General features: G+C 37.7%; 1 protein-coding gene across 4 annotated transcripts in view; it reads right to left on the reverse strand.

Annotated features, from left to right (window-relative positions):
- Positions 1-26,476, reverse strand: part of MROH2B (maestro heat like repeat family member 2B) — a 63,035-nt gene that overhangs the window by 21,646 nt on the left and 14,913 nt on the right. For all 4 annotated transcript variants that reach the window (XR_004381949.1, XM_032851395.1, XM_032851393.1 and 1 more), the window contains 14 exons: positions 26,344-26,417; positions 23,949-24,071; positions 23,142-23,255; positions 21,489-21,645; positions 21,303-21,343; positions 20,345-20,486; positions 19,743-19,786; positions 17,350-17,457; positions 13,677-13,793; positions 7,661-7,768; positions 6,963-7,115; positions 4,507-4,533; positions 3,648-3,767; positions 3,356-3,435 (listed from right to left, as the gene is read on the reverse strand). Coding sequence is in view for 3 of the 4 variants with exons in the window: in XM_032851395.1 (XP_032707286.1) it covers positions 3,356-3,435; positions 3,648-3,767; positions 4,507-4,533; positions 6,963-7,115; positions 7,661-7,768; positions 13,677-13,793; positions 17,350-17,457; positions 19,743-19,786; positions 20,345-20,486; positions 21,303-21,343; positions 21,489-21,645; positions 23,142-23,255; positions 23,949-24,071; positions 26,344-26,417 (1,408 nt within the window). In the remaining variant the exon portion in view is untranslated. The remainder of the gene's footprint in view (positions 1-3,355; positions 3,436-3,647; positions 3,768-4,506; positions 4,534-6,962; positions 7,116-7,660; positions 7,769-13,676; positions 13,794-17,349; positions 17,458-19,742; positions 19,787-20,344; positions 20,487-21,302; positions 21,344-21,488; positions 21,646-23,141; positions 23,256-23,948; positions 24,072-26,343; positions 26,418-26,476) is intronic.

Raw genomic sequence — 26,476 nt, forward strand, 5'->3', positions numbered from 1 at the left:
TCAACATGAAAGGGACTAGAAGAGATTATGCTGAGTGAAATAAGTCAAGCAGAGAGAGTCAATTACCATATGGTTTCACTTACTTGTGGAGCATAAGGAATAACATGGAGGACATTGGGAGATGGAGAGGAGAAGTGAGTTGGGGGAAAACGGAGGGGGAGACAAACCATGAGAGACTGTGGACTCTGAGAAATAAACTGAGGGTTTTGGAGGGGAGGGGGTGGGAGGTTGGGTGAGCCTGGTGATGGGTATTATGGAGGGCACGTATTGTATGGAGCACTGGGTGTGGTGCATAAAAAATGAATTTTGGAACACTGAAAAGAAATAAAATAAAATGAAATGAAAAAAAAAATGATGACATGGTCAGAGAAGGGGGAAACTGGTTCTCTCATAGGGGAGTAAAAGTCAGTACCAGCTGGGATAGGTCTATTGAAAGGGTTAAATATGTTGATACAAGCTGGATAGTCTTTTCATCTTTACTGTCTGGCTGACAAAAAAAAATCAATTTATTGAGGTATAATTTATGCACAACAAGCTGCATCTATTTAAAGTATGCAATTAAATGAGTTTCACACCCATGAAATCACCACTATAATCTATAGAGAACACCCACATTTTTCCTTATGCCCCTTTGCAGCTCATCTCTTCCTTCACACTGGCCCGGGCAAACATTGATTGGTTTTCAGTCATTAGAGATCACTTTGCAAGTTCTATAGGTGTTCTGTCCAAATGAGGGTAGCCACTAGCAACATGTTGTTATCCAACACCTGAGTGTGGCTAGTTTGAATTAAGACATGCTATAGTTCTAAAACATGCTGGATTGTGGAGAATTAGTGTGAAAAATCATGTAAAGTATCTCATTACATTTTAAAATAACAAATACATGTTGAAAAGATGATATACTGAATATATTAAGTATAATTAATCAAGCAAAATAATTATTAAAATTACTTTGTCTCTTTTTTACTCTTTTAAAAGTGACTGCTAGAATATTTTAAATGACATATGTGACTTGCATTCTATTTTTACTTGACAACACTGTTTTAGAGCCTAGTAATTCTTAATTAATCTTCAAGATTTATTTATTTGAGCTTCCTTCAAACTTCATTTATCTTTGTAAACATGGCAATGTGTGCCTTCCTTTACGTTGCTTCTTACTGCATTTTAGAGAAATTAGGTGGGTATGTTTTGCATCTATTTTACTCGGTAGGCAAGGCCATATTTTGTTAATGATTATCCTTTTTAAATCTAGCTCCATGCCTGATACATGGATGACACTGAATAATATTTATTGAACCAAATTGTCAGCTTTTATAATCAAAAGTTCAGAGAACACTTTTTGCACAAAAATGTTCACCAAAATATTACTGAAAACTGACAAATATATACAAAATATACAAATATACAAAAACTGACAAATATAACAAGAGGTGGTTGGTTAAGTAATATGAGACATATTATACAATAAGTTATCAAGCAGCCATTAAAAATGGTGTTTGTGGGTGCCTGGGTGGCTCAGTTGGTTAAGCGACTGCCTTCAGCTCAGGTCGTGATCCTGGAGCCCCAGGATTGAGTCCCAAGGGTATCCCAAATAGCCAAAATAATCTTGAAAAAGGACATAGTTTCCATTCAGGTCATGATCTCAGGGTCCTGGGATTTGGCCTCAAGCTGGGCTCTGAGCTCAGTGGGTAGTCAGCTTGAGATTCTCTCTCTCTCTCTCTCTCTCTCTCCCTCAGTCCCTCACCCTGCTCATGCATTCTCTCTCTAAAATAAAAAAAATAAACCTTAAATAAAAAGAACCCAGAAAAAAACAAATGTTGGCAAAAATATGGAAAAATGAGAATCCTTATGCACTGATGATGGGAATGTAAAATGGTGTTACTCTTATAAAAAGCAGTATGGTGGTACCTCAAAAAAATAGAATTTTTGTATAATACAGCAATCCTACTTTTAGGTATACTCAAAGGACTTGAAAGCAAGGTCTAGAAGAGATATTCATGGGGTCCATGTTCATTAGTGTCACTATTCACAACAGTCAAAACATGAACACAAACCAAGCATCCATTGGATGAATGGATTACCAAAATATGGCATATACATTAAATGGAATATTATTCAGCCTTAAAAAGGAATGAAATTTTGACACATGTTTTCACATAGATGGACAATAAGAAATACTACATGATTCCATTAATATGAGGTTAACTGAAGTATGTAATTCATAGAGACAGAAGGTAGAATGGGGGTTGCCAACACTGGTGGGAGGAGGGAATGGGGAGTTGTTTAATGCATGTAGAACTTCAGTTTTGCAAGATGGGAAGAATTTTTGAGGTTGATTGCACAACAATACAATTGTACTTAACACTACCGAAATATACACTTAGAAATGGTTAAGATGATACATTTTGTGGGTACTTTACCATGATGAAAATATATTTTTTAAACAATGGAAAAAACAAAGCTGGTGACGAATTGGTAATAATGGGGGAATATGTAAGACGAAATGGGGAAAAAACAGGATGTATAGCTCTATGTAGAGTGAGATCTCAGGTCTCTTCTTAACATGAAGAATTAGGTATAAAGACTTGAAGGACATATACCAAAATGTTGAAAATAAGGGGTGATTTTTATTATTTTTTAAAAAGTTTTTAGAGTTTCCAAGTTCTAACAATGAGTTTATATTACTTTTACTGCAGGGAGAAAATATTATTTTAAAAATTTAGTTAAAATCATTTCCTCCTGCAGGTTTAGTGCTACTAACCAACTAAAATATGATTAGGGCTTTCATAATTTTTAATGGGAATATTAAAATTTCCTTCTGCACAGAAACTTCAATTCTCATGTATCAATAAATGTGACTCCTCTGAGTAGTTCTTTATCCCTTTTACTCTTCGAAGGGTTGGCCTCTCAGTCAGTCCTGTAAGTTTGAGAAGAGGGAATATCGGAGGGGAAGACAAACCATGAGAGACTGTGAACTCTGAGAGACAAACTGAGGGTTTTGGAGGGAGGTTGGGTGGTTAGAGGTTTGGAGGGAGGTTTTGGGGGGGTTGGGTGAGCCTGGTGGTGGGTATTAAGGAGGGCACATATTACATGGAGCACTGGATGTGGTGCATAAACAATGAATTTTGGAACACTGAAAAAAAATAAAATTAAATTAAAAAAAAAGAGAGAGAGAAAAGCCTCTATTTGGGAAAAACAAAACAAAACAAAACCAACCAACCATTGATGAATTGTGTTCATTTGTGGGGAGGGTACACTGGAGTATCCACTGATTGATAAGTCAGTTGATCAGAAAGAGGATCTTGGGGAGGAAATGTTTTTTTTTTTTTCAATGAAAGCAAGAAAACTTCTCTACCTGAGGTATCTGATGGCGATTAAGGCTTTCCACCGAACAGGGCTAGCTAGGGAGTCCAGGGGCTCATCCCTGATGAAGTCCTGCAACACAAAGGGGTGAAATATTCTAAAAAGGATGTGGGGAGTTTCCAGATGGAGCTGCAGCCCCATTGGACTGTTGGGTGCCCTTGGTCCATATAATGGTAGAGATCTGTTACCTGGGACTGGTGCGTTGTACCCGTTTAAAAAAGACAGCTCTGACTCTCAGTAACAGACTTTTCAAGACCTTGCCCATGTCCTCTCTGCACACTTACCAGCATGTAACCCAGCAGCACCTCCTTGTATGAGAACTTGAATCCCTGATCCTCAGCATCGTGGACAGCAATACCAATCTCAGTGACAGTTCTTGTGAAACTCATTTGCAGATCCATGTCCTAAAGTAAAATGATTCACAGTGCAAACCAAAGTCCTGGGTTCCACACTTGGTTCTATAAACTCAGTTCTAGACCTAGGGTTGAACTTTGTGCCCAGAGAGAAATGGGAATCTCTCTTCTTTAGCTATTTCTACCTCAGTCTAGGGTCAAAGTTGCAGGGAAGTTAAAAACCAAGGTCAAATTCTACTCTCACCCCCCACCCCTGTCCCCCATAGATTGAGGTTATCTACAGCAGTGGCTTTCAAACTTTTTGAACATTAAGTACACAAACTGTAAGAAACAGTTTACAAGTCCACTCTGTATTTACATGCTATATATATATATATATATATATATATATATATATATATGAACATATATGTATAATAACTGAAATGAAAGTTTTATGATACTTCTTGTTGCTAAATGTAATGTACTCTTCTATTTCTCTTTTATTTCACCACAAAAGTTTGCTGGTTGTGATCTATTCTGTTAGACTGATTTCATGGTCTTCTGGTGGGTCATAGTGCATGGTTCTAAGAACACTGCTCCAGGTTCAGTATAACTCTCAAACCCACCTAGAACCAAATATAGCTCTCTGTTTTGTCTTAGATTAGGCTCAGGGATCCTGGCTTCAGGAACAGATTGATTAGTCATATATTGGGATCCTTTCCTCTGGAATCAAACCAAGAGGACATCTGTGTTACTGCATTTCCAGGAAGCATGTTATGTATTCAAGTATATCAAATATATTGCATACCTTGCTCATCACAGACACGCCCAGAACCTGAAAAACCAAAGGCAAAAGCAGATACTAGAGCAGCAGTTAGAGTTCCCTCCTCCAGGAAAAAGACACACCCCCAACCTGAAAACAACAGCTAAGCAGGACACTGAGTCTTCCTAAAGGGCAGGGGCAGTTGCATCCTCCCCCATTTCCAAAGAGAGACCCTGTACATTGACAGACTTTTCCCCCAGGGGAGTCTAATCTATAGAAAGCAGCATAAAGAAATCAAGGCTTTGGGTTTCAAGCCTCATGATTTAAAGAGGTTCTACCAGACTTTGGTAAGAAGAAGAGTAGAGGCTCTTGGCAGAAGGAGCAGTGAAAAGCTGTAAAGTGAAAGTTAATAGGGCAGCTGACTTTGGAACTGGGACACAATCAGTTCTGCTGGGATGCTTGCCTTGGAAAAGGAAATTTGTCTCATTGAAATTGATATGTGAATACTTCTAGTATATTCTGAATTTTGTGTTTGCTTATGCACAGTTTTGTCCATGACAGCAGAAGGTGAGCTAGTTGAACTGATTTGTGTAGGAATAGTCACACGAACACCTCAAACATGTCAGTTGATTCAGTTTACCGTGGTATGAGCTGCTTCCTATTCAAATCTGACATTCTAGCTGATTTCAGATGACCTTTCTTCCCATCACCATTTCACAATAACTCATCACTTTCCCAAGTGCATTCCGGTGTTTTTCAAGAAAAGTGCCATATTTTTTTTTTGTAGTGTTTCTGAACTTCTTAGATGGTCTTCAAAATTAGATGCCAGGGGCACCTGGGTGGCTCAGTCTGTTAAGCATCTGCCTTTGGATCAGGTCATGATTCCAGGGGCCTGGGATCACTCCCTGCTCCATGGGGAGCCTGCTTTTCCCTCTGCACCCCCCATGCTCTCTGCTCTTGCTCTCTCTAGCTATCTCTCTCTCAAATAAATAAGTAAAATATTTTAAAAAATAAAATTAGATTCCTGTTTTTTATATGTCATTGGTGGGGTTTTTGAATATTGTGCCCCTCCCTCGTTTTCTCCATAATCCCTGTGTTTTTTCTTCTTCTATCTTGTGTATATGTTGTGCTATGGAAGAATTGACTGTACCTTGAAAGTGTACAGTCATCCTTATCTAAAACATCTATATCTCCTTTTCTCTTGTCTTTTTATCATAATTTGCCTCAATGATTGACTAAAATTAATGTAACACAAACCATCTTTTTTCAATTACGTTTTCAATTATGTTTTGCTTATTAAATTTTGGGTACATCAGAATCACCTTTTGGGGGGGCGTGTTAAAAATACAGATTAAGAGATCCAACTCTGAAGACTGGGATTCATTAGGGATCTCTTTCTTTAACAGGGCTCCAGGTCATTTTCAGACAACTGAAGTGTGAGGATCACTGTCCTATTTCCTCCCACTAGCATATACTTATATCTGTGATATCACGAGTTCCTTATGATTCCATTCTTATCACATACACACATGAATACATGTCAAGAACAGATTTATCAAACAGGTGGGGTGTGGAGAGCAAGAAGCGGAGATAAGGGAGCATAAGGTATAATCTATAACATCAAGGTGTCGACAATCTAATGTGGGAGTGGATGTGCACATAATCAGTAAAAGCTTCCGGATGGATAAGAATCACTTCTAAATCTCTTAAAAATACAGATGTCAGATTCCAACCCAGACCTACTGAATCAATTTCCCTGAGAAATGGCTCTGGGAAGCTGTATTTCAAACTTGAACCCAGGGTGATTTTTAGGTGGCTAAACTGGTACTACTCAGCAAAATGACCAAGTTGACAATATATCTAAAGCACTTTATTAAAGATATAAGAAGTACTACAGGGGACAGAAATGATCAGATGAATTCCAATTCAGTTGTGGGGTTCTGAGGCAGGAATATTCCTGGCATGTTTGAGGAACAAGGACAGTCAGGGTGACTGGTATGAATGTGTGTGTTGGGGGTGTAAAATGGTACAGCATGGGTAGGTTAATTAATGATGTATTTTTATTCTTTTAAAAATACATGTATTGCACTTCTTATTTGTGAGGCACTGTTTTGGGTGGTTTATCTATACCATGTAAAAAGTTACACAACCACCATTAGTAACATTTCAGAGACTATAACAGGGAAGTAATGAAACAGCTGCTCTAAAGTAGTACTGGAGTCATTATTTTAAGTTCAGACTTGGGGGAGAACACTATGGGTACTTGATCTAGGGAGGTATCATAGGCCATGAACTACCTAAAGTCTTAGAAAAGAAACAAATTACCTGACCCTGTTTCATAATGAATTTTTCTGTTCTCTTCTGTTCTCATCTTCCAAACTACCAGGTGCTATCTTGCCTTTGGCCTGTATCCTTTAAGCATGAATATTCCTAAGAGGTGAGCCCCTCCAAGATTTGGGAACCCTAGCCTGGAAATCGAGGCACCCTGTGCTCGCTGTTACCTGAGAGCACTGGCCATAAAGAAAGAGGACTTGGGAAACAATGTCTTGATCAAGCCTGGTGAGGAGTTGACCCTTGGGAGCATGGAGGGCCACGGCTCCATAGATTACCATGACATCAATCTTGGTCAGGCTCTTTTTCCCAGAAAAAATACCCTGAAAGAGAGACATGAAAACTATGACTGAAGGTGTTTCCTTTCCTCCATGTTGTTTCCTAATTCTACAGACCACTACAGGGTTTAAGAAATGGGACTGGGATGATGAAAATTAGTTTAAAACTGATACTCTTGCTTGTCAAATTTAAACACCTGGGACTGTGTTGTGGCTCTCTTTGGCTTTAAAAGAGGTCCCTGTGAGAAAGCTTGGGTTACTTTTTATTTATTAAATCCCCTTTCTTCAGGGGAAGTGTAGTGTACCCAGTGGAAACTGACCATGAGGCCTGAGCAGCTGGTAGAGGGACAAAAGGAGGCACACAAAGAACTCATTAGGACCTTCCAGGTCAGCACTAGTGACAGAAACTGGAGGAGACCTGTTAGACAGCTGGTCATTCTACAGGGTCCAGGCTTGGGCAATTCTCACCTGGAATAAAGACCTGGGGAGAGGGACAAGTATGATATGGAAAAGGATGTTCACTGAAGGAATCAGTGTGGTTTGCCCTTGCTGTGACCAAAAGCTTTGGAAGAGAAGGTTAGTCTTTTTACCTTACATCGATTCATGAAAAACTTTTCCCGATCTTGGAATGTTTTAAGAACTTTTAAAACAGTATCCAAGTGGCTTTCAGCACAGTATCCTAAAATAGATGTTATTCCCTAAAGTCAGAAAAGATAGGAATTTTGAGTTTAACCATTCATTTATTCAAAAAATATTTATGGAGCACCCGTTATGTGTCAGGCACTCTTCTAGGTGCTTGGGACGCAACAGTGAACACACACCAAACTCCCCATCCTTGTGGTGCACACAACCAGGGGAAGTGACAGGGAAGTGACATTAAATAAACACATAAATTCAGTAAACATGTAAATATCTAGTACTTTGAGGGTGACACATGTTATGGAGATAAGGAAAACAAGGAAAGAGAATAACTGCTGCAGGTTAGGGGGAGTTCTCAATTAAATAGGGCAGATGGAGAAGGCTTCATAAACAGGGGTGACATTGAGCAGTGTTCTGAAATAAAGGAGAGAGCAAGTCATTGGACTGTGTGGGAAGGAGAGTTTCAAACAGGATGGGGAAAATGGTGTTAGAAAAATTGCCAAGAGCAATAAGATAACAGGACATCTGACAAGGAGAAAATAAATAACATAATAAAAAAGCAGTTTCAAAAATTCAGTAAGTCTAGTGGTTTCTGAACATTTAATATGAAAGAAAGGATCATGTAAACATCTCAAAATTTCTGAGAATGTATAACAAAATATACTACAGGTTTTTTTTTTTTTTTTTTTTTTTTTTATACTAGGTGGTCTTTATTAGCCCTGGGAGTTTTTCTTTTAATTTATTTTTTATTTTCTAAATACATACACTCTCCTTTCTCCACATTTGCAAACATTGTGCAGCCTAGCCAGGGTAGGGAATGGCAAAACTGCTTTGAAAAAGCTCCCCAGGTTAGGCTTATGCTTTCTCTAGGTTGAAAATCCATGGTATGTAAGGTTATTTTCAGGTTGTAAAGTCAATGATTTTGAAGCTTCTGATTATATAAGGTCAAAATATGTCAAAAATATTTATTAAGGATAATTGAAATTCGTTTTGCAATATTTTTACAAATCTGGTTAAATAAATGAAATATTAATCTGAGGATGCTGGTTCAATATTCAAAAATCAGTCAACATGATACACCGTATCAACAAAGGGGTAAAAACCATATAATCATTTCAATAGATGCAGAAAAATTATTTGACAAAGCACAACATCCATTCATGATAAAAACCCTCAGCAAGGTTGTTTAGAGGGAACATACCTCAACATAATAAGACCATATATGAAAAACCCACAGCTAATAACATACTCAATGGTGAAAAACTGAGAGCTTTCCTCCTAAGATCAGGAACAAGAAAGGAATGTTCACTCTCACCACTTTTATTCAACAAAGTACTAGAAATCCTAACCACAGCAAAGAGGCAAGAAAAAGAAATAAAATGCACCCAAGTTGATAAGGAAGCAGTGAAACTTTCACTATTTGCAGATGACATGATATTATGTATAGAAAGTCCAAAAGATTACCAAAAACCTAGTAGAACTAATAAATACATTCAATAAGGTCACAGGATACAAAATTGGTATACAGAAATTGGTTGTATTTTTACACAGTAATCATGAAATAGCAGAAAGAGAAACTAAGGAGGGGATTATGCTAAGTGAAATAAGTCAAGTAGAGAAAGACAATTACCGTATAGTTTCATTCATATGTGGAACATAAGGAATAACACAAGGGCCACAGGGGAAGGGAGGGAAAACTGAATGGGAAGAAACCAGAGAAGGAGACAAACCATGAAAGATTCTGGACTCTGGGAACTGAACTGAGGGTTACAGAAGGGAAGGGGCTTAGGGGATGAGGTAACTGGGTGATGGGTACTAAGGAGGGCAGGGATTGTGATGAGCACTGGGTGTTATATGCAACTAATTAATCGTTGAACACTATATCAAAAACTAATGAGGTACTTTATGTTGGCTAACTGAACATAATAATAAAAAGAAAAAGAAATTAAGAAAATAATCCCATTTATGATTGCACCAGAAATAATAAAATTATTATATTAACTATACTTAATTATTAACTATACTACAGTTATTGACTTAGTTAATATGGTAATTAACTTAGTTAATATAGTAATTAACTTAGTTAGGTATAGTTAATTATATTTAGTCATTAACTATAATTATTAACTATACTTAGTTATTAACTAAAACTTTAGTAAACTTGACTAAGGAGGTGAAAGACTTGTACTCTGAAAACTATAAAACATTGTTGAAATAAGTTGAAGATGACACAAATGGGAAGCTATTCCATGCTCATGGGTTGGAAGAACAAATATTGTTAAAATGTCCATACTACCCAAAGTAATCTACAGACTTAGTGAAATTCCTATCAAAACACCAACAGCATTTTTCACAGAACTAGAACAAATAATCTTAAAATTTGTATGGAACCACAAAACAATTGGCAAGAGCAATCTTAAGAAGAATAAAACTGGAGGTATCACAACTCCAGATTTCAAGTTATACTACAAAGCTGTAGTAATCAAACAGTATGGTATTGGCACAAATACATACAAATAGGGACATGATTATAAGGTCAATTAATCTTTTGACAAAGGAGGCAAGAATGGTACTGGTACAACTAGAAAGCTACATATAAAAGAATGAAACTGGACCACTTTCTTACACCATACACAAAAATAACCCAAGATGGATTAAAGACTTAAATGTGGGCCTTGAAACTATAAAAATCCTAGAAAAAAGAGCAAAGGCAATAATTTCTCTGATATTGGCCTTAGCAACATTTTCTGCCTATGCCTCCTGAGGCAAGGGAAACAAATGCAAAAATAAACTATTAGGACTACATAAAAATAAAAATTTATGCACAAAAAAGGAAAGCATCAATAAAACTAAAAGACAACCCACAGAATGGGAGAAGATATTAGCGAATGACATATCTGATAAGGGGTTATTATCCAAAATATATAAGGAACTTATAGAACTCAACAACCAAAAAACAGATATCCAATTAAAAATGGGCAAAAGTCATGAACAGACATTTCTGCAAAGAAGACATACAGATGGTCAACAGACACATGAAACGATGTTCAGCATCACTCATCAATAGTCAGGGAAGTGCAAATCAAAACTACAATGTGATACCACCTCACACCTATCAGATGGCAAAAATCACAACCATAAGAAACAAGAGTTGGCAAGAATGTGGAGAAAGGGGAACCCTCTTACCCCATCAATGGGAATGCAATTGGTGCAGTTACTCTGAAAAACAGTATGGAGTTTCCTCAAAAAGTTAAAAATAGAAGTACCCCATGACCCAGCAATTGCACTACTGGGTATTTACCCAAAGGATACAAAAACATAGATTTGAAGGGACACACCACTCTGATGTTTATAGCAGCATTATCAACAGTAGCTAAGTTATATGGAAAGAGCCCAAATGTCCATTGACTGATGAATGGATAAAGAAGATGTATTATAATATTTACTTAACCACAGAAAGAATGAAATCTTCCCATTTGCAATGATGTGGATGGAACTAGAGTGTATTATGCTAAGTGAAATAAGTCCATCAGAAAGAGACAAATACCATATGATTTCACTCATATATGGAATTCAAGAAATAAAACAGATGAACATATGAGAAGGAAGAAAAAGATAGAGGGAACCAAATCATAAGAGACTCTTAATGATAGAGAACAAACTGAGGGTTGATGGAGGGAGGTAGGTAGGGGATGGGCTAAATGAGTATTGGGTGTTACATATAAGTGATTAATCACTAAATTCTACACCTGAAACCAATTTTACCACATGTGTTAACCAACTAGAATTTAAATAAAAACTTGAAAAGAAAAAAAAGAGAAAAAAATAATAACAACATACTAAGTAAAAAGTAAGAAGTCAGAACTTCTGCTAAAATCCATCCATCAATGATATCAAAGATAACAAACAGTCCTTTTCTGAATATAGTTTCACAGTAGATACACTCTATTGTACTCTTAGCAAAGAATCATTATCCAGTTAGAGTTGGATACAGAAGTTGGTTCCTGAAAACTCTTCACATTAACATCAAACAGAACCCATCGCTTGATAAAAAATGTCTGGAAAGCAAAACATTTTAACTCTTCCCAACTCCTCCCCCACCCACATATATTCAGATATAGAATTTGGAAAATATAAATCAAAGAAAATTAATAAAAAAACAAAATCATCCAGAATCTTCCACCCAAACATAATGACTATTTAATATTTTGGCATATTTCTTTCCAGTTTTTATAATTATAAAAATTAGGATCACTTTCTATATTCAGCTTTGTATCTTCATGTTTTTCACTTAATATTAAAAGCACTTTTCCATATTTCTAAATAATTTTCAAAAACATGACTTATGATTGTGTAGCATTTCATGGATGATACACCATATTTATTATAACTATCCCCTCACTGTTGGACACTTCCACTATAATAAATAATGCTGTGATCAATACATGTCTAAATCAATTTAAAAAAAAAAGGAAAACAGAACTACCCTATGATCCACTAATTGCACTACTGGGTATTTTTCCAAAGAATACAAAAACACTAATTTGAAAGGATATATGCACCCTTATGTTTATAGCAGCTGTATCTATAATAGCTAAATTATGGAAGCAGCCCAAGTGTCCATTGGTAGATGAATGGATAAAGAAGTTGTGGGGAAAAAAAAATATATATACATATATATACATACACATATATAATGAAATATTACTCAGCCATAAAAAAGAATGAAATCTTGCAAATTTGCAGCAACATGGATGGAGCTAGAAAGTATAATACTAAGTGAAATAAGTCAGTCAGAGAAAGATAAACACCATATCTTTTCACTCATATGTAGAACTTAAGAATTAAAACAAAACAAATGAACAAATGAACCAAGGGGGAAAAAAGAGAGAGGGAGAGAGAGAGACAAACCAAAAAACAGACTCTTCACTATAGAGAACAAACTAAAGGCTACCAGAGGGGAGGCTGGCCATCTCTATGTCCTCTTTGAAAAAATGTCTATTCATGTCTTCTGCCCATTTTGTAACTGGATTATTTGTGTTTTGGGGTGTTGAGGGTGTTGAGTTCTGTAAGTTCTTTATATATTTTGGATACTAACCCTTTACCAGATATGTTGTTTGCAAATATCTTCTCCCATTCTGTAGATTGCTTTTTAGTTTTGTTGACTGTTCCCTTCACTGTGCAGAAGCTTTTCATTCTGATGAAGCCCTAAAGTGTATTTTTGCATTTGTTGCCCTTGCCTCAGGAGGCATATCTGGTAAGAAGTTTCTACAGCTGATGTCAAAGAGGTTACTGGTTGTGTTCTCTTCTAGGATTTTAATGGTTTCCTGTCTCACATTTAGGTCTTTAATCCATTTTGAATTTATTTTGTGTATGGTGTAAAAAAAATGGTCCACTTTTATTCTTTTGCATGTTGCTGTCCAGTTTTCCCAACACCATTTGTTCAAGAAACTTTTTTCCATTTGATATTTTTTCTTCTTTGTCAAAGATTAATAGATCATATAATTGTGGGTAGTCAATTCTGTTCTATTGATGTGTGTCTGGTCCATTTTTGTGCCAATACCCTACTGTCTTGATCACTACAGCTTTATAATATAACTTGAAGTCTGAAAATTGTGATACCTCCAGCTTTGCTTTTCTTTTTCAAGATTGCTTTGGCTGTTTGGGGTCTTTTGTGGTTCCATAGGTAAAGGGGTTTAAGAGTACACATCACGATGAGCACTACGTTATACACCTGAAACTAATATAACACTGTATGATAAATATTCTGGAATTAAAATAAAAAGATAATGAAGCATTGATATTTAAACAGGGAAGCACCACTTTTCTGAAAAATTCTGTTTGATTATTTTGAATGTATCCATGAATTCTTGGTAAGTAAGACATTGTCATAAGACCTGCCAGTGGCTTTCCAGATGGAATTCATTACCATCATCATAAGAGGACATTGAGAGAAAGGGGTCCCACCTGTCGCTGATCCCCCAGTTGGTTGGGAGCAATCAGAAATTCCTTAATCTGTGAGCTTACAAAGTCTATATCTTGGCAGGATGCTAAGGTGGTTCCCAAGGCTTTCCAAAGGAATTTCTAGAAGACAAAAGATAAGCAACAGCATGTTAAAGATTGGAAAGAAAAACTCCAATGAAAAGTGGAAAGTGTTAAAACAGTCATCCAAAGGAAGGAAATTTAGCTACTTAATAAACATGTACTTCTAGTATTATCTCTTCCTGCAAGTGTTTTCTCCCCACCCCCACCCTCCCCAGCAAGACTGTCCTTACCAGTGCTCTTTCCTATTCCTCTAGGCCTTGTGCTGAGCCATGATAATACCTTTTATTCTTTATTGTAACATTCAATTTTCTTGTTTGTCTTTGTGCTCAGCATTTCAGTTCTCCATAACAGAGGGTCTTATGGTCACTCTCAGTGTATAGTCCCTGGTAGCTAATAAATGTTCAACAAATGATTTTAGATACATATACGAATGAAAATAAGATTATTTGAAGATGATGTCATCAGATATTCTCAACCTCCGAAGTATATCAACTTATTTTATTTAGGAAATTTAACCTATAATAGTTTTGAAAATAATACTTTGCCATCTCTACTATTATCTCTCTCTCAGGAGTAGGGTGAGTTGTCCAGAAGTTCTATAGCATGGTATTCAGGTGAAGGAGAAATGCCATACAGGAACTTTTACATACATGTTGTGTCTTTAGTAAGGGACTCTGAGTGAATCAGGGAAGGAAAACTCCCAATGAAAGAACACTGACAAGAGAGTATGTGGGAAATCATTCTGTGGCTTCCACATCCCTTAGAGTTGGTGAGAATATTGGATTCATTACACAAGCCCTAATATGGTTACCTCTGTAATGTCCAGATGGAGAAAAGGTGAGCAGAACAGACATGGCTTCCTCTTCTCTTTCATTACAAGCCATACAAGATTTAGAAGTAAGGCTGAGGGAACGGGGTAGCACAAGAGTGGCATCTGTTTGAACACCACAACATATGCCTGGATGTAAATACGTGTATGTACATGTGTGTATACATGTGTGTGTTACATATAGAACAGATCTATAGTCTTGTGGAAGTAAGATACAAGGAAAATATTCACAAGAGAAGATACTTGCCATATGGCTAGAAAAATGAGGTCATGAAGTCCTAATTTGTTTCCTAAGACTCAAATCATTTGTAGCTGTATAATATCAAATTATCATCTCCTTATTTAAAATGTCCATCTGGTCACACACATGAGAAAAAACTGGCCAGTTGCAGGCTTATTTCAAGGACTCTGCAGGGCCTGAAGGATTGTAGTGATTGAGTGGTCATTATGGATCAGAAGGAATCTATGGCACAGGAGGAAAGGAAAACCTGGTAGCAACCAGTAGAGTTCAGTTAGTCCATTCAGGAGAAATTGTACAGATCAGTGCAGCTAGGGGTGTGTGGTGTGCGTGAGGTAACAGAACAGGAGGAACAACTGCCCAGGTAAGAACCTGATGAGGCAGCACCCATTGCGCTCTTGGATTTCCAGGCAAAAAGCCCCCATGACAATGTAAACTATGATGAGAAAAACTGTGTACTGCACAGGAGTAAATATTAATTAGGGTTAAAGCTGCTAGAGTCTGTTTAACTCCACCTTGGAGGAAGTACAAGAGAAAGTCTGGAAAAGTCCTGTGTTGCAGGAAAAAAACCCAGTGTTATGAAGGGGACTTTTGTGTAAAGAGTTGGCCTCAGTGCCTCCCCTTCCCCCATACTGATGAGCTGTTGCTTCTCTGCTGATGGTGGTCAGATTCAGTGTACCGTGCATTCTTCCTTTGAGACTTGGAGAGGAATTCCAGAAATCAGGAACCCAGAACTGGGAAAAAATGTGGTCAATTGCAAAAACAGCCAGAGCCTTTCTATCTCACCTCTATCCATGCCTCCTTACTGTGAGAGTTTGCAGCTCCTCCTATTAGTATAGTCTATTTTGCCACTCCTCCAGTCTGGGTTGGCCTGGTGATTTGCTCTGGCCCACAGGAAGTGGCAGAAGTAACAGTGTGCCTCTTCTGAACCTAGACCTCAAGAGACCTTGTATACTTCACGGCCACAACCATGAGATCAAGCCTGGGCTGGCCAACTGGAGGAGGAGAGACCACAAGGAACAGAAACAAGTTGACCTAGTTGAGATCATGGCAGACTAGCCAAACCCCAGTATATGCCAGTGGGAGTAGTTGAGACCATATGGCTGCCCAGCTGAGTTCAGCCCACGCTGTCAGCCTGCGGACTTAGAAACCAAGTAGGTAGCTATTGCTTTAAGCCCCTAGTGGGTAGTTTGCTATGCAGCTAGAGTTAACTGGCATACTCTTACTTTCCCGTTGTTAAGTATAATGACTGAAAATCATTTAAGCAGCTCACTGCTTGAATTGCTCTGCCTATCCATATCAACATGACTTTGGACCCATCTCGGGAATCTGGAAGCTGTTGGATGGATGGTATTACATGAGATGCATGAGTCTAGTTGGTACATGAGACGATGAGGCATTGCTCACCAAATCCTCTTGAAGAGCATGTCTGTAGGCTTGATAGACCAATTTGGAGAATCAGTACTCTACCAAATTAGAGAATCAACCAGTGAGAGGAATTTTGAATATTGCATAGGAGAGTTGAAAGTTGATAATAAATAATTTGTTAGAACAGACACTTAACACTAGATCTGATGAGTTAGGAAATGTTTTTCCAGGAAAAAAAAATGAGAAATGTTAGAACCATAATTATAACATTGATCTACTCTTTATTGAGCACAAGTCTTCGGCCAGGTACTTACTTCACTAGGGACTTTATATACTTTATCTTTTTGAAACCTTATATCACCTCAATCCTCAGAGCCTGGTATAATTTCCATTTTAGATGAATATACTGGGGCTCCAGAGAGGTTAAGTAAGTTTCTTACACTTACATACATAGTAAACCGCAGAAGCTGGATTCAAACCCCTTTTAGAATGAATGGCTCCAATGCAGAGGGTTAGGTAGAAGCCATCTGGGGACAGAGGAAGGAGACAGCTGGCCTTTGAGCATTCTTTTAGCTCTCAGTTTTTGTTAAATTGTAGTAGATTGTTTCTCGTAGCCAGCATCACAAAACTGGCCCAGTGGAAACCAAGATATAAACTGGCATTCGGGGTGCCTGAGTGGCTCAGTGGGTTAAGCCTCTGCCTTCGGCTCAGGTCATGATCTCAGGGTCCTGGAATCGAGCCCCGAATCGGCTCTCTGCTCAGCTGGGAGCCTGCTTCCTCCTCTCCCTCTCTCTCTGCCTGCCTCTCTGCCTACTTGTGATCTCTGTCCGTCAAATAAATAAATAAAATCTTAAAAAAATAATAAACTGACATTAAACCAGTGCTGTGCAAGGGACCACTATTTGTCTTCATTATCTACTTTTCTCCCTTCTCTAAAACAGAACACCTGCATTTCAGCCAGGTACATATCTATCTTAAAGGCACTACATTACTCAGGTTTCCTTGTAGACAGGTGCTGTCCTATGAGTAGTTTTTGGTTAAATGCGAGGTGAAGAGAAGGTGATTTCTCCTTCTTTTTGGTGGTAGTCAGACCAATTGGAAGTTGAGCAGCCATGTTAGGTGATAAGGTAGAAAGTAAGTCCCTTAGTTGAAAAACCAACCTTCTCAAGGGAGGTGTTGCTGTAACTGCCCATTTGCTCCTTAAAATCTCGACTCAGTTGAATGGTCCAAGCTACGTCACTGATCTTCCATAAAGATTCTTTGAGTAACTGTTGCAGGAAGTGAAAGTTAGATATGAATACAACCGCTTAGTGTGCTTTCTTAGTACTTTCCTGTTACCTTAATTTTTTAAGTAAAAATATATAATAAATGAGATTATTCCTTTTCCCATTAAAAAAAACCTCATTATTTCCCTTCTTATTAAGTAAGAGGGAACTTTCCCTCTTATTTTATAAGTTTATTTATTTATTTATTTTTAGTAATCTCTACACACAATGTAGGGCTTGAACTCACAACCCTGAGATCAAGAGTCACATTCTCCTCCAACTGAGCCAGACAGGCGCCCTTTTCTTTATTTATTTTAATAGCTATATGCTGTTATGTTCTGAATTTCCAGTAAGAACAAGTTATTCAGAAGGTGGAACAAACTCCATGTAAGTGCCTTCCTTTTTCCTCTTATAAAAAAATTACCCAAAGTCTTAAAATAGAAATTAATCCACTTTGAAACTTAAATTGAAGTTAACATTTTTCAAGTTTGTTTTTTTTTTTTTTACATTTTTCAAGTTTTAAACAGATTTGAAAAAGCTTTATTTGTCAATGTTAGTTTGTTTTACTACATACTAAAAGAAAAAGAAAGGACATTTTTGGAATAAAGAGTTAAAATGCCTTGAAGAACCAATTAAATGTGCAAGTACATTTTGCTAACTTCAACTCTAGTAACTAAACATTCCTAGTTTCACCAATTGTTCTGAGCCAAGGCCTCAGTCAGCCATCTGAACCTATTTCCTTCTTCACTGAACAATATATGAAAAGGTGTTTTGTCTTTTTGGAGGACAAAATCCATTGCAATTTCTGAAGTCCATTATTTCTCCTGTATTTTCCCAACTTTGAGTTTAGAAAAGGACTTTTGGTGTCAAAGCCCATGAAGATTTCTAGGTATTCTCTTAGGAGCTCATTCAGTGAGTGGGCCGTTTGAAGAGAAGAAATTAAACCGCCTTGGAAGTCTGAGAGAAGGAGGTACATGCAAACAGTTTTGGGAGAAGGCTAAATAGAAATACACTCAAGATTGGAAGAGGGAAAAGAATGTTCTTGAGGCTTCCCTCTAGAGAGAAAACTTTCCTACCTAGTTGGAATAGTTACTTTAAAATGGTAACTGGGGAAAATAAGGTAGGAATTTTGAGGAAGAGAAGGGGGATGATAAAAGAAGCATGAATACAGGAGGAGAGGTAGATCCTAGAATTAAAGACCAGGAAAGTAGAGCAGCTACTTTCAAATCTCATATTGGTTAAGAATCATTTGTGGGAGTCTTTAAAACACACCAGTTCTCAGGAAACCATCTTAGAGACTCTGATTCTAGAAGGGGCAGTTAATGGAACATGGAGGTGATGAGGAAAGGTCACTAAAACTTGACATTTTTAAGAAGCCATAGTTAATTTCTATGTAAACAGCTTATGAACTGAGACCATGCTAGGTTAAAAGATCCCTTTCTGTGGGCTCCTTGACCTCCTGTAGTCTCCTGAAATCAAAATCCTCTCTGTAGAGCCAATGCCCAGCTCCTACTTGCACTTTACCATTTTGGGGATTTTGGATCTTTGTAACTGGTTGCAAACTGGTTGCCAAAGTCCAGAAATTTTATGGATTTTTTTTCTAGAAAAATGGTCTAATGTGGCTCTTTGGTTTTTAGAAATCAGGAAAAAACACAATGAGAAGCAGAAAGGTGAGGAAACAAAGTTGTATTTAGAAGCACAGAAGTGGAAATGATGTCAATTTGTGTTTATTTAAATGGTAAAAGAATGCAATTATAAGGAGAGGAAAAACTGGAAATTAGAGAAGATTTAAGATAGATACAGGGGAAAATATGAGTAAGTGAAATCTTCAATACTATCTTTTTTTAAAAAGATTTTATTTATTTATTTGACAGAGAGAGAGAGAGAGAGAGAGAGATCACAATTAGGCAGAGAGGCAAGCAGAGAGAGAGGGGGGAAGCAGGCTCCCTGCTGAGCAGAGAGCCTGATGTGGGGCTCGATCCCAGAACCCTGAGATCATGACCTAAGCAAAGGCAGAGGCTTAATCCACTGAGCCACCCAGGCACCCTAAAATCTTCAATACTATCTTAACTCTTAACCAAATCGAAGACTAAAGATTATTGTTCAAATTATGGTGATGTAGAGACTGTAATTCTTAAGCAATCACTTCTAACATTCTAGTCCTTTTCCTAAGGAAAAGAAACATTGTTTACTGCCCTTGGGTATCTGGATCTTTTTAGTTAAGATGCATGACTCTAGCTGATTTTTATCATCCCATCATCAACAATTAGTCTAGACACTACCGTTACCTGAAGCAGCATGGTTTCCCATAGCACGATGCTAGTGTTCTTTCCTAGAAATAGAAATTAAAAACAGAAAATAGAAATAGAAAATAAAGTCAGGACTCTGTTTCTCCCTTGCCAGGTCCCCACTGAATGCTGAAGCCCCACTTTAAGCTTTACAGAAGATGACTATTTCAGATGAAATTTACTATGTTGCCAACTTCAAGTGCTAATCAGACAGGAAAAAGTCTTCAGTCCATGTTACAAATCTAGGTTTTTTTTTGTTAACTTCAACAGTAACTACTGTAATGAGCATATTTTAATATTCTAACATAAATAGTAATGACTTTTTAGAACAATACCAGAAGGGAGTTTGTCTAAATAGAAGAAAAAGACCAGAGCAAAAGTAAAAGTTTCTGCTAAGAATATTACCCACTGGATCCTCCTGTAGTACAAGTATGTGGTAGAGAATTAGAACATAAGGAATCAAGGAAAAAATATAGCTGTCTACTTTGCACATCAAGTTCATTGTTTTAATCGCCTCAAATGAACCTCAGGCAGAGAAGTGGTGCCTCATTTCTTTATGTTTTTGCCTCTTTCGATAAAGCCCTGATTCCATTCCCTTGTACCTTCCAGAGGCTGCAGGAGCTCAGGAAAGCGTGTTTTCCACAGGTTTACCAACTTGGGGTGAATTATCTCAGGCAGTATCTTCAAAAGTCCTATTGCACTAGCCCCACATAATTTCCCTAAACTGGCAAGCATAGATATTACCTGAAAAATGGAAGATAAAAAGTTAATCAACTGCAGGGGTATTTAAAAGGTCCACCTGCCTTTTCCTTTTATCGCTGTCCTGGATGCCCTTGATTCCTACATTAGACCATCTTTCAAACATCAGTCTATTTCTTACTTATTTTTTTAAAGGTTTTATTTATTTATTTGACAGACAGAGATCACATGTAGGTGGGCGGGGGGGGGGGGACGGCGGGAAGCAGGCTCCCCGCTGAGCAGAGAGCCTGATGCAGGGCTCTATCCCAGATCATGAGTTGAGCCGAAGGCAGAGGCTTTAACCCACTGAGCCACCCAGGCGCCCCCTATTTCTTATTTTAGAGCAAAGCTAATACTTAAACAACCTCCCCCCGCCAATTTGCATCTGAGGATAAAGGGGAAAAAGATATAGAAACCATCAACCAAAAATAAATAGAAGGTACCAACACTTAGATACATTTATTGATCAAATAAAGACACGTGGAAATGGTTATCTGAGCAAATGCTACATATGGGAGGGAAAAGGAAAGAAGGAAATCTAAATAATAAATGTGGAATTTATTTGAATGGTACTTGGAGATCAAATTCAGTCTATGCTTATTTTAAAATAATAAATTAAGTTTAATGAGCATTTCAGAGCGAGAAGATAATCTTGCCAATAATCTTAATGAGTGTCATTAGTGTAGCAGGACATTTATTATGCCATTTTAGTGTTTCTTTTGGTTTGGACTTGCTGTGTAATTTTTATTGAGATTTATTTAGAACTGAATGATCTATATTGGCCTAAATTTATCCCATATTAGTTATTCATAACTCACTCACCAGAAGTCTGGCCAAGAGCTGCTGGGGCGAAGGAAGTTTCACTGGAAAGAGAAAGTGATTTCCATTATTGCTGTGGGGGCTAGAGAATTCAGATTGGGGTTGGGTATATAAGCAAAGCACTGTAGCCATTCTGGAAATGAGCCTTTCGTAAAAGAAGTGTTTTGCTTTGTTTTTGAATGCACACACCAGCTCCGGTGGAGATGACAAGTGCTGTTGACTCCTTGGCATCATTCTTCTTCCTCTCTTCTGCCATAATCAAGCTTCTGATGATATTAAACAGGTAGTCCAGAGTTCCTGTATATTCTGCAGGAACTACAAAAGTCAGGACTCTTGGCCACAGCACCTGGGGAAAGCAAGGCAAGATGCAAAGATTTCGGATTTGTCTATGATTTCTCCCTCTGATGAAGAGCATGTTCTCTCACCTGTTATTTTTTTGCTCTTCAGGCCAAATCAAAATGAAATCTCTGCATTCATGTTCACATTCATGTACACATTCATGTTCAGGTGCTGGTTGTAGTGAGTGTTACTCAGCATGTCTGCATGGGTTTGCTGCTGGAATTTGGGGCAGGACAATTTTTCCTTGTGAAGAAGTGTTCTAGGCAGTGCAGGAAGGAAGTCTCGTACACCTGGGCTCCACTCACCAAGGGTCACCAAGCCCTTTGTCAGTGTGGCAACCCAAAATAAGTCATGTATGTCTCCAAACCCCAAGACTGGAGTGTGTTGCTCAGAGAGAATGACTGGGAATGGATAGTGAATGGGCTGCTCTAGGTGCTGACCTTATTGCTCTGGAGTTCTGGCAACACTTGGTTTCTTTAGTCAGTCTGTTTCATATTCTCTGGAAAACTCCCTTGTCTTCATGGAAACCTTGGGCTCAACATGGACCCTTCCCTTTTTCTTGTCATCCAAATTTAATCCCCAAGCCCTGTCTTTTTTTTTTCATTATAAGATCTTCCATGCTCTTCCATATTTCCTTCCTACTCTCATGACTCTGCTCAGTTCCGGGGAGTTACATCTGATCTCGTGCTCACTCTCTTTGCTTTTAGTCTGCTCCTATGTAAATCCACTGATCTCTCACAGTTATTTTATATTTATATATAGCACTTGCTTAACATTTTGAATGGCTCATCAGTCACAAGGTAGGAATTTGGCATTTCAGGCCCACAGGAGTCTGGTCCTACACTTCTTTTCATCATTTGCTTTTACATGGAAACGTTTCAAACTTTAGTACGCAGCAGATATATTGGGACGTGTTTGCATGCAGATTCATGGGCTCTAAGCACAGAATGCTGATTCAGTAGATGTGGGATATGGCCTGGACATCTGCGTTTTAAATTAATACCTTAGATAATCCAAGAATCACACCTTAAAATGCCATCCTAGATGAAGCCTCTGATCCACTTAAACTGGTCTGTTGCTTGTCTCTTGTCCATGCCATGCATTTCTGGCCATTTAATCCTTTCTCAGGTTATTTTGCTTAAGAAAAATACAGATTCCAAGGCTCCTCCCATTAAGGTATAGATTATTTTCAAGTGTCAGCTGTGGCCCGAGAATGTGTGCTTTCAACACCTTCCCAGATGAATGGGGAAAGTTTAGCATTCACTGAATTAGAATCTCCACTCACCACTTGACAATATGTCTAGGTATGCTAGGGGACTAAGAGGTGCTTTTGAGGAACTACTCGATTCTGGGCACTGAGCATTGCAATGTACTTCATTGCATCAGAGCATCAAAAAGCTGATGACAGCACATGAAGGACAAATTCATGTCTTTACTCCTAAATGGGCAGAGCTTTAGAGAGATGATCAAAGTAACTGTCAGTCGTGACAGAAGACCACTTACCTGGGGCATTCCAATGACCAGTGGGTCTAGGGTTTTTAAGACCTCGAGGCTTGTTTCCCGGACAGATTCCTCTCCCTTTTCAATCTCATGGGATTTAGGTTTCATTGGTTTTTCCTTCAAGAAAGATGAAACAGGTGACCTGTTAATAATCCTTCCTATTGGTTCCTTCTGACCTTACTTGGTTGTGTTCTCAGACTCTGGGGAGGACAATATAGTCACTCAAGGGGCTCATGGAATGCAGCAATTTTGGTCTTCAGTACTTAATTTCTGTTTTAAAGTGCACCTTGGAGGAATTGGTTAGAACAGACACTGCTGGATAAAGCAGAAAAACCAAAATTGTGACGGTTCTCGAACTACGGACATTCCCTCTCTCTCTCAGGCCTTTGCTATTGTCTCAGGCGCAAAATTTTCAAAGACACAGCCTCTTAGTGGAGCGGACTGTGATTTCAGCTATCATGGACTTACTAAGATCCCCCATCTTACATACATGCTTTTTAGGAAGTTAACCCCCATTTGGCAAGTATGGTTGTCTTCTGTTTTCTCTGAAGTAATTCACTTTCTCCACCCCTGTCTCAAGCCTTTGAGGATAGATTGCCTCCTCTGGGAAAAACCATGATTTCACCTACCTCGAATTTATCATAAGCTGTAAGTGATACCAGTGAAAGAGAACTCAGAAGGCTAGAGGCTGAAAAATTTATTGATAAAAGTGATAAGACTGAAATATAACTTCTAAATTAGTCATTGAATTGAGCCCTAGTTAACTGCCCTTGTTACAGGGTAGCTTTCAATGCTGCACCCTCTTCATACCAGGTTCTTTGTGGACATGGCAAACTGGGAGAAGATATAATCAATCAGTGGCCATCCTTCCCGGGCTTCAATGAAGCATTTCTCACACATGGTTTGAATGAGGAGGAGAGTGGAATTCCTCACCTAGAATCAAAAAAATGCATTTGCAGCATTTTACTGCATTGGGCAGAACAATAATTTAGCTTCTCCTATTCTTTAACCTTCATGGATCATTTGTGAGAACCTTCCCAAAAAGGAGTATCCGTTGAATGGTGGGACTCTACATAGATGGAGCAGGAAGCCAGCTATAGCTTATGATTTAAGGATTACAGGAATTTCCTTCTTTAAGCAGAAATTATTCTCCTTTGCTCCCAAGACATATGTTCTGTTACGGTACATTATGAAAGGTTGGTATTATGGATTAAAACACTGTCTTGCTTTTAAAATTCTCAGTGAACAATAGCGCAATGAACTGCACATCTATAATCCTTTATCTACAATTTCAAAACCCAAAAAACTCTGGATGCTGGTGTTTTGTTTCTTGAGTCTGGCCCTAACTCATTAGGTGGCAAAACCCAACTCAACTATTTTAAAACTGTTTGTAGTCTTTACTTAATCTATGTAGTGTAGATCTGCACGTATTTTCTTGCAGAGATATTAATGAGTTTGATTGTGGCTACAGTCACAGTAATGTCTTTCTAAAATCAGGAAGGTTGTGAATTCTGAAATATATCTGGCCCCAGGGTTTAGAACAAGGGATTATGAACCTGTACTATAATTTTTAAATAATTAAGTTTGTTTATTGGATTGCTTCCCTGGAGGATAGAAAACTCAGATCTAATAAGTGACTCCTTTTTTTTTTTAAAGATTTTATTTATTTATTTGACAGACAGAGATCACAAGCAGGCAGAAAGGCAGGTGGGGGTGGGGTGGGGGTGGGAAGCAGGCTCCTTGTTGAGCAGAGAGCCTGTTGCGGGGCTCAGTCCCAGGACCCTGAGATCATGACCTGAGCCAAAGGCAGAGCCTAACCCACTGAGCCACCCAGGTGCCCCTCAGATCTAATTCTTTACTGAATGGGTCTTATAATGGAGAGTTGGAAAAAAAGAATAATTTTGAATAGGGAGGTAGGGCCACAAGGTAGTAAATAGCATAAATACACCAGTAGTCTACCTAAATGAGGGGGAAAAAAAGTTATAATTCTCTATTTTTGCCTGGGGAGTTAGACTTCCTTAAAGTTTCTGTCCCTTTTCATTTTACCCTAAACTCTTAGTCATTTTTTGATTGGCTAGGCCACTTCCTGGGCTGAGCTTTTATCTATAATTACATCATTATTTAAAAAATTTTTAATTTAAAAAATTTATTATGTCTTATATATTTATTTTTGTTTTAATTTTTAATTTAAATTCTAGTTAGTTAACATATAGTATAATATTAGTTTCAGGAGTAGAATTTAATGATTCATCACTTACATATAATGCCTCGTGCCCTTCTTAATGACCATCACCTATTTAACCCATCCCCCACCCACCTGTCCGCCAGCAACCCTCAGTTTGTTCTCTATCCTTAAGAGTCTGTTTTATGGTTTGCTTCTCTCTCTCTCTCTCTCTCTCTTTACTTTCCCCTGTGTTCACCTGTTTTGTTTCTCAAATTCCACATATGAGTGAAATCATATATTTGTCTTTCTCTGGCTGATTTATTCCACTTAGCATAATTATTGTTATTTATTGCTTAACTTTTGTTATAGTCATTACAGATAAAAGTTTCGTAGGGGAATTTTCTTCTTTTCATTGGTTTCTGTATAGGGCTTTGATCCAAACAAAATATGATTTTAATAAAAAAAGATGCAGTAATTTCTATTTTTTTGTTCATTCTAGTACAAGTTATATATCTTTTCTAATATGGACTTTAATCAAATAATCAGGAAATATAGTGCAATATATGTGCAAGATTTGCTCTAGACTTCCCTAGTTGGAAAATAAGATATCTAAGCTAAAACAAAAACAAAAACAAAACAGACTTAGGGGTTATTATTTTTTGTAGGAAGGTACGTTATTTTTATAATTAGCAATTTTTAAACTATTTGAAGAGAGTAGCAGTGTAATGCTCTGGGCAAAAATCTTTTTTTCTACTGAGAAGCCCTTGAACTGAATGTACTTTAGAACTTTACCTTGATATAGCTTATCTTTTGGGGAAAGATTGATTTCTATTAAAATTAGAATTCATCCCTGAGCTCTTTATAAAGCAATCTTAAAGTAGATTCTTTTTTTTTTTAAATTTTTCATTAACATATAATGTATTATTTGTTTCAGGGGTACAGGCCTGTCATCATTAAAGTAGACTCTTAAAGAATCAAAATCATTTCATTAATTCCTAAAACTACCATCAACAAAATCAAAGTCCCCATTATTTCTCTTACTTTTATATTGAGGTCACCCATGACAACTTTGACTGTTCTTTCAATTGAAGTGATGTGATCCCGCAACTTGGGCTCTGAAGGACAGGGAGAGAAATTAAGAGGCCAAGTTCAGTAGGAGTACAGTCTGTTCTAG

The sequence above is a fragment of the Lontra canadensis genome, unplaced genomic scaffold, assembly GCF_010015895.1.
Source record: "Lontra canadensis isolate GAN:19392208 unplaced genomic scaffold, GSC_riverotter_1.0 scaffold5, whole genome shotgun sequence".
Classification (NCBI taxonomy): domain Eukaryota; kingdom Metazoa; phylum Chordata; class Mammalia; order Carnivora; family Mustelidae; genus Lontra; species Lontra canadensis.